The sequence below is a fragment of the Babylonia areolata genome, chromosome 9 (genome assembly GCF_041734735.1).
Source record: "Babylonia areolata isolate BAREFJ2019XMU chromosome 9, ASM4173473v1, whole genome shotgun sequence".
NCBI lineage: Eukaryota > Metazoa > Mollusca > Gastropoda > Neogastropoda > Buccinidae > Babylonia > Babylonia areolata.
Window position 1 is genome coordinate 43,795,657 of NC_134884.1, and position 8,831 is coordinate 43,804,487.

At 47.8% G+C, this 8,831-nt stretch overlaps 1 protein-coding gene across 1 annotated transcript in view; it reads left to right on the plus strand.

The window, feature by feature from the left end:
- The first annotated feature begins 660 nt into the window (after positions 1–660).
- Positions 661–8,831, plus strand: part of LOC143285505 (short-chain collagen C4-like) — a 9,584-nt gene continuing 1,413 nt past the window's right edge. The window contains exons 1-4 of the mRNA XM_076592839.1: positions 661–962; positions 1,624–1,868; positions 7,283–7,345; positions 8,603–8,831. The exon at positions 8,603–8,831 is cut by the window's right edge and continues 1,413 nt beyond it. Coding sequence (XP_076448954.1) covers positions 799–962; positions 1,624–1,868; positions 7,283–7,345; positions 8,603–8,831 — 701 coding nt within the window. The 5' untranslated portion in view covers positions 661–798. The remainder of the gene's footprint in view (positions 963–1,623; positions 1,869–7,282; positions 7,346–8,602) is intronic.

An 8,831-nucleotide genomic window follows, 5' to 3' on the forward strand; every position in this document is an offset into this window, starting at 1 on the left:
GACTACAGGGTCCATAAACGGAGAATACGCACTGAAGAGCTTTTCAGTTTTAGAGTGTACTTCATTCAGATGCAGATCCACGCGCGCAAAATGCAGAAAAGTATGAAACGAGTTCTCTCAAACTAAAAGTTTGTCGCATTTTGAATCAAGTAAGAATCCAAACCGTTTGAGAACATACGGAACGACGCGCAAGTCCGATCAACTGAAAACGAACATATCACACATATACGTACTCCATGATTTTCTCAATGGATTTATGTGATTGTCAGGGTCGACCCCTGTGGTTCTTAGATTTGCCGATTTCAGTAAATTTGCAGAAATCTCTAATCCTCCATTCTTGAACTTAATTTGATTGAACTATGGGGGAGAGAGTCTCTGGCTCCAGTCTCTTTTTTCCACTGGGAATGTCATCAGTATGGCTTGACTGTTGTTTACGTCATAGCCACCACGATCCTAATCAAGGACGATCAGGTTTTCGTCATGTAGCTGTCAGGTGTAATTGCGCAGATGGTGCAGTCACAGCAAAACCAGCGTACAAGGTGTGAACTCCAATGTATCACTTAAAGGTGTGAACACCAAGGTGTGAACACGAAGGTGTGGATGTCAGTGAATCACATAAACCGGAGTTAACGCTTCCTGCGCTAGAGTATTTAACGAGCCATCAACCGGCAGTCTGGCCAGAGCCGAGGAAGAGTGTGACACAGGATTCAATATCCAAGCCAGTGCATCTTCAGTCCTGTTGACCTTTTGAATTACTACTTTGTACGTTTCAGTTGTATAGGAAAGGTTCCTTTGACAATGTCTAGAAATTTCATGCTGGCCTGCCTTTGGCTCGTTCTTGTAAGCACAGTGTTTCCAGGACAAACCACTTCCACCACTGCCACGTCGGTTCTGAGTGCTGGGGAGAAAGTCGTGGAGACACTTCAGAGAATTGAAAGTGCGCTGAAATCCAAGCAGACTGGGTAAGCATATTATACTCTGTCTCTCTGTCTGTCTGTCTGTCTCTCTCTCTGTGACCCCCCCCCCCCCCCCCGCCCCCCTCTCTTTCTCTGACTCTCAACAAAAATAATGAATTCTCATGTATAATATTAAACATGTGACCAATGCTGCGTGAAAAAAGCTGCCTGCACGTAACTTTGAAAGTCTCGACTTATTTTTTTCTATGTTCGTATTCAGATTAATGCCATCATTTTGATGCTTCTATTCTAAGTAAAAATAGCAACTGTAATTTTAAAGTTAAATTTGGCATTTCCAAAGAAAGTTGAATTGTTAGTGTTCCACACACACACACACACACACACACACACACACACACACACACATACATACATACATACACACAGAGACACTTGGACAACCGAAACATAGGCTTGCATAGATTTACGTTGTGTGTGAAAATTGTGAACTAAAAAGTACAAAAGTCCATGCTAACAATGTCATTGTTCTCACTGGCACAAATCAGGGTTTTTGTTTGGTTTATAATCAACAGCGTGAGACAGCCATCAATTAGGATTACACATGTTTCTGTTGTGTTAGTCATTGTGATTCTGATCCACTGTTTGTTATTCGACAGTGTGGTGACATAAGATTTTTTTTTCTGTTCGTGTGTTGTTTTCCAATCAGACTTTCCGGGCCATTGTTTGGAAGAGGAATGGAGCTCCTTGCGTTCTCGCAGATGAAAGAGAAGACACTGGAGACCTACCAGAAAGCAATGGAGACCTACCAGAAAGCAGCGGAGAAAAACCAGGAAGCTGTGGAGACCAAACTGAAAGCAATGGAGGCCAAACTAGAAGCAGCGGAGAGAGAACGGAAGGAAATGAAGACCAAACTGGAGGAGACAGCTCTGGATAGGTCAAACCAGAAAGGAGGTGAGTCCTGTGTGTGTGCTCATAGTGTTGAAAGCAAGAGTGAAGTCTCCCCTGTCTCTGTCTGTCTCTGTCTTTCTCTGTCTCTGTTTCTCATACTTTACCTATCTCTTTCGCTTTGTCATTATGTTCTAATTGTGTGTCATCATTCATTCATTTTGCCCATCGCTCCTGGTGGAGCATAGGCCATCGACGACCCCTCGCCATCACACTCTGTTCTGGGCTGTTCTGGCCATTCCAGTCCAGTTGGTCCCTTGCTGCTTCAGCTCTGCCTCGGTATCTCGCCTCCAGCTGTTTCGAGGCCGGCCTCTCTTCCTCTTTCCCTGCGGGTTCCAGGTCAGGGCTTGGCGTGTGATGCTGGACGCTGACTTCCTGAGGGTGTGTCCGATCCAGCCCCACTTCCTCCGCAATATCTGCTTGGCCACTGGTTCCTGTCCGGCTCGCTCCCACAGATCTTCGTTTCGGATCTTCTCCTGCCATCGGATCTTGTAGATGCGCCTCAGACAGGTGTTGAAGAATGTCTGAATTTTCTGCTGCATCGTCTGTGTTGTCCGCCATGTCTCGCATCCGTAGAGCAGAATTGACTTCACATTGGAGTTGAAGATGCGGAGTTTGGTTTTCATACTGATTGCTCCAGATGCTGAGATGTTCTTGAGCATGATGAAAGCTGTTCTTGCCTTGCCGATTCTGGCTGTGACGTCTCGGTCCGTGCCTCCGTGTCGGTCAACCACGCTTCCCAAGTAGACGAAAGACTCCACCTCCCTGATGGGCTCTCCACCGACTGTGACTGGAGTGTTGGCAGTGGTTTTGATCTTCATCAGCTCGGTCTTCTTCTTGTTGATCTTGAGCCCTGTCCTGGCTGACGTGGTCTCCAGGCGAGTGGTCTTGTCCTGCATCTGGCTGTGGTTGTGTGACAGGAGCGCCAGGTCGTCAGCGAAGTCGAGATCGTCCAGCTGTGTCCAGAGTGTCCACTGTATACCGTTGTTCCTGCCTGTTGTAGTGGTCTTCATGATCCAGTCGATGACCAGGAGGAAGAGGAACGGTGACAGCAGGCACCCTTGACGAACTCCGGTCTTCACCTCGAAACTTTCGGACAGCTGGCCTGCGTGGGCAATCCTGCAGCTCATGTCCTGGTAGGTGCAACGGATGAGGGAGATGATCTTCTCTGGAACTCCGTAGTGCCTCAGCAGCTTCCACAGCGTCTCTCTGTCCACACTGTCGAAGGCCTTCTCATAATCTATGAAGTTGATGTAGAGGGGGGAGTTCCACTCCAGCGACTGCTCCACGATGATGCGCAGGTTGGCGATCTGGTCGGCACAGGATTTGTTCCGCCGGAAGCCTGCCTGCTGGTCTCGGAGCTTGGGGTCGACGGCCTCTTTCATCCTTTCCAGTAGAACTCTGTTGAGAACCTTGCCTGGCGTTGACAGGAGCATGATCCCTCGGTAGTTGCTGCAGTCCCTGAGGTCTCCTTTCTTCGGCAGCTTGATGATGATTCCTTCTTTCCACTGGGCCGGTACCTCCTCCTTCTCCCAGATCTTGCTGAAGAGGCTGTATAGCATATTGACAGCTATTTCCGTGTCTGCTTTGATGGCTTCTGCTGGTATCTCGTCCGGCCCTGCAGCCTTCCCATTTCTCAGAGACATGATGGCCTTCTTGATCTCTACCTTTGAGGGTTTGTCGCAGTGGATGGGCAGTTCTGTCTCTGCAGGTGGAATGTCTAGTGGTGCGTCAGGGGCGGGGCGGTTCAGCAGCTCCCTGAAGTGTTCTGCCCATCGTTTCAGCTGTTCCTCGGTTGTTGTCAATGGGTTCCCGTTGTTATCCTTCACTGGCTTGTCGGTCTGCTGGAACTTGCCTGTCAACTTCTTGGTCACCAGGTACAGGTCCTTCAGGTTCCCTTGTCCGGCTGCTGCCTCTGCTTGACTGGCCAGGTCGTCGATGTAGTCCCTCTTGTCCTTCTTGATGCTCCTCTTTACATCTCTGTCCGCTGCTGTGTACTCTTCCTGTGCCTTTGCCTTAGTTGCTCTTGTTCTGCTCATGTTCAGCGAAGTTTTCTTCTCTTTCCTTGTTTCCAGCTTGTGGATGGTGTTGGCAGAGATCCATTCCTTGTGCTGATTTTTCTTCTTGCCAAGGACCTCTTCACATGTGTCGTGCCAGAGCTTCTTGCTGTGTTCCCACTGTGTCTCGATGTCCATCTCACTGTCTTCTATCAGCTCTTGTAGTGGCTGGAACCTGTTGGAAAGGCTGGTCTGGAATGCTGCTTGTGTGTCTTTGTTTCTGAGCAGTCCAACATTGTACGTTGTCCGTGTGTTGTTGGCGTTGGTGAATCTCTTGAGACGAAGTCTCACTGTCGTCGTAAGAAGGTGGTGGTCTGATGACACATCAGCTCCTCTCATCACTCGTACATCCTGCCATGATCTACTGAACTTGCGGCTAATGCAGATGTGGTCGATCTGGTTCTCCGTGACGTGGTTCGGGGATCTCCATGTGGCCTTGTGGATGCGCTTGTGTGGGAAGATACTTCCTCCTATCACCAGCTGGTTCAGGGCGCACAGGTCTGCAAAACCCTCACCATTCTCATTCATCTGTCCCAGTCCGTGTGTCCCCATGGTGTCCTCGTAGCCGGTGTTGTCCCTTCCGATCTTGGCGTTGAAATCTCCCATCAGTATGGTTATGTCTTTGGCTCCTCTTCTGTCTATCACTGTCTGTAGTTGTTGGTAGATGTCATCTTTCTTCTCTTCTTCCGCATCATTGGTGGGAGCATAGCACTGGATGATGTTCAGCCTGATGTCATTCTTCTTGGTGGTAAACTTGGCTGTGATGATGAGGGAGTTGACAGGTTCCCAGCCGATGAGTGCCCCCTGTGCCTCCGGTGCCAGCATCAGGGCCACACCCTCAGTGTGGGGGGCTCCATCCTCTGTGTGTCCTGAATACAGCAGTTGCTCTCCAGATGAAAGTCTCATCTGTCCTGACTGTAGCCACCTTGTCTCACTCAATCCTAGCACTCCGATCTTGTAGTTTTTCATCTCTCTCGCTACTTGGATGGTTCTTCCTGCTTCATACATCGTCCTGATGTTCCATGTGGCTACTCGCGTTGTTGTCCTGGGTGTCAGAAGGTGAGTCAGCCTTGCAGTTTCCTTTCGGCTTTCACTGCACCGCGTCAGAAGTCTCCGGGACGGAGACCCTTCCTTGCCCAGGTGAATGTTTTGGTTCTTTGTCGTCGATGCTTCTGTAACTGGTCTTTTTTACAGGCAGGGTAGTTAACCCTACGCAAACCCCTTTATCCTCCGGGCGAGGTGGTCCTGCCTTAGTCGCCTCTTACGATATGCATGGCAGGGCAGTGGGTCTATTCTATCAGTGCCCAACCCACAGGGCTTCTAATTGTGTGTGAATGCATGTAAAAAGTGTGCATGTTTAAGTAATGTCTTTATATTGTGAGTGTGGTCAAGCAGGTAATGTGTGCGTGTGGATGGAGGGGGATTAAAGAATAAACGAGTAGATACATGTTAGAATATAACTGCAATTGAAAACAAAAATTCAGTTAATGCAATGATATCCATATGTCACATTACACAAATACACATATGTAAACAATTTCATACAAAAGTGATTGGCTGGACATTATTTCTTTTATGTTTTGCTCAGATAAATGGTCAACTTTGCATCAGTCTGGGATAATGTTGACTTCTGTGACAGTACCTTTGGCTGATAGATGGTGTTGTACATGTTATTTCAAAACAAAATCCGGTGGAGGTTTTCATGTTCAGTGATTCAAATACAAACACTGAAACTGAATCAACCAAAGACTGATCAGTCTGGGGAGACAATAGAGTTGTGGTCTGGGTGGTGACTGATACAGCGTCCCTCCTACACGTGGAGTCTGACACTGGTCTGTCTGTCTGGCTGTGGGCCTGTCTGCCCCAGTTTCTTTGTCTGGAAACGCTAGGCAAGCATCTCTCCGAACTTGGAGATCCTTTTTTGCACCGTTTGCCTCCAAACCGATCGTTAAGAGGCTATAGCTTCAGACTGACGTTGGGGTGTGTCTATGCGACGTTTCCCCTATACCAGCTCTCCGTAAAGGGTATCCTTGGGGATCTGGCCGTCGTCCATTCGCAGTGTATGACCAAGCCAATGCATGCGTCTCCGTTTCAGCAGGGTGTACATGCTGGGGATTCACTCACTGCCCTACAGGATGGTGTTTATAATGTAAGCCCAAGACTTGGATCTTGGTGTGCCCCGTCAGCTCTCTGTTCTTCGTACTCTCTTTGTCAGTCTGGACATAGTGCTGGCTGCCTTGCTGATACACTGTTTGACTTGGTGTCACGGGGAACGGAGTCTGGTATCGTTGAACCCAGGTACACGAAGTCATGGACAACATCCAGTTCATGGTCAGAGATTCTGATGTTGGGTGCTTCAGACTGATGGTGGGTCCGAAGCTTCTGCAAGCATAACTGAGCTACTGAAGGTCTTCAGCTGAGCAGGCAGTGACTGCTGCATCGTCTTAGAGGAGAAAGTTCCATAGACACTTCAGCTGAACTTTAGATTTCATTTGGAGAGTTTAGACAGCCAGCTTCCCGTCTAATATCGTCCAGAGACAGATGTCTTCTGTGGCAGATCCGATACTGAGGACAGATGTTGCGATATTTGTTGCAATTGCTCCTGTGACCCTTGTTTTTGTACAGTGTGACAGTGTCAGTGTCCTTCATGTCTTGTGGCTCTTCACCTTCTCTCCAGCAGAACAGAGGATTTCACGCAGCTCAGTGATGAGGGTCCCCTTGCAGCACTTCAAGACCTCAGCTGGGACGGCATCTTTCTCAGGTCAGAGCAAGACAGTCACAGGCCTCGTTCCGTTCTAGGAGGGCTGGTTGTCTGTCGGCTTCCTCCAGCACAGGCATGCACACTGTGGCAGTCAGGCCGTCTCGTGGGATCCTGCTCTCCCCTGCATGTAACTCAGAATGGTGCTCCACTCAGCGCTCCATCTGTTGTGCGCGATCCTACATGTCCTTGCTTGTAGCAGACTTCAGAGGGACAGTTTTCTGTTGTGTCCAACCCAGTGCCTGCTTGATTCGGTCGTTCACCCCCTTGATGTCATCCGTGTGAGCTGCGATCTGTATCTGTGAGAAAACCCTGGGACTGATAGTGACTGGCGCGTTGCCTGGCGCTGTGCTGTGCTTTACTGCAGGTGGTGCGGAGGACCTGCAGGTTCCGTTCACTACAACTGGCTTTGTATGCAGTCAGGGCATTTCTCTTCCTGGACATTTCAGCAGTAAGTACTGGGTTACATGGTTTTTTATGAATATAATTAGATTAATCGGATAATCCAAAGCAAGCATTGTAGCAAATTGTGCAGCTGTACGCAGGGTTTGTGTATTTGAGAATTAATTTGCAGTTTTTAAATTAGTGACTTCTGTGTTGAACAGGATCAACATTCGTTCGTTGGGGAAGAAAAACCTGTGCCAACACTAGCCAGTTGGTATATTCTGGTGAGTGTTATCATTATTATTATTATCATTATTAAAGAATATCTTTATAGTTAGTAACTACAGAGTACAGAGCACGACGGCCTTTACAAAGACCCTAAGAAAATAAAGAGAACTGTGTAGAAGAATGACAAAAAAATAGAACAATACACAAAATATTTAATAATCCCATCCATAAAACACACACACACACACACACACACACACACACACACACACACACGGAGAATCTGATGGTGCTGAAATGTGAGGCCATGAAAGTTCATTTCTTCGCGCTAAGGAAAGATTTAGAAAAAGAAAAATAGTTACACCAAATTATCTAATGATTTTGTGAGACCATATATATTCCATATATTTAACTCTGTTGTGAGACACATCCGGTAATGGCTATACTTAACACAAATTGGAGGAGTCAAGTTTACCAAAGAAAGCTTGTGGTATGGAATATGATTACGACGTTAGAGGCAAGACAAACTGGGTTAGGAAAGTGAAATAATGATGTATGTATTTGGGCTGGAATATGATTAGCTGAATCAAGGGATTGTTGACAGAACAGAATTTGTGCGTATACTGCAAACAAAAGTGACTGACAGTAGATGACAAGACTGGAACGCTCATAATTATGCAGAACAATGACATATGTGTGGTGTACAGACTGGTGAACTCTTTGCGTTGTGTCCAGGCATGTTCGTCAGTGAAACAGGCCAAGCACTAAGGCTGTCTGATTTCGCTATGCATTACTTCTCCTGAGTGGAGGCGCACAGCCAGAATCGGTCAGGCTTTGGACTTCTGATCCAGTGTTCATCAGTGATCAGTGTTGGAGGCCCCGTTTGGCAATGGTGTTGTGTCCTTGGGAAAGGCTCTTTACTCCGAGTTTCCTCACTCCACCAAGGTGTCAGTGGACACGTGACTTCCGTTGGGGAAGGTTAAAACGACGGAAGGAGAGGATTGGTCGGAGCCTACAGTAGACGTGAATTCACTGCCTCGACGGCCAGTAAATGCTGTGGGACCTTTAAGAAAGAGCCACCAGAAAATGGTCAAGAAACAGGAAATGTGTGATGGGAACATTAGAAATAACAACGTGGGCAATGAGGATTGGGCCTTGCCCTGTGTGTGTGTGTGTGTGTGTGTGTGTGTGTGTGTGTGTGTGTGTGTGTGTGTGTGTAAATATGTGGTTCAGAGATGAAGAAAAAGAGAAATGGGGGCAGTGATACACATGTTCTCCTTCCTAACACTGACCATGCTCTGTGAACAAAACAGGCGTGGCGGGAGGCTCCTGGTATGATCACACTGGGGCTGCAGCAAACCCACTGTGTCTGACTCTGGCTCCTCAGTTTGACGGCACAGCTGCGCATTCTACAGTTCGTGGGTACCTCTACGGAGCTGAGTATGAACTTATTCTTAACCATCACGAACATGACGTTCCCTGCTCTGTGTGCCGTGCCGCCCTGTCCACCACCATCATGATCCCCGCCACCCGTACCTGTCC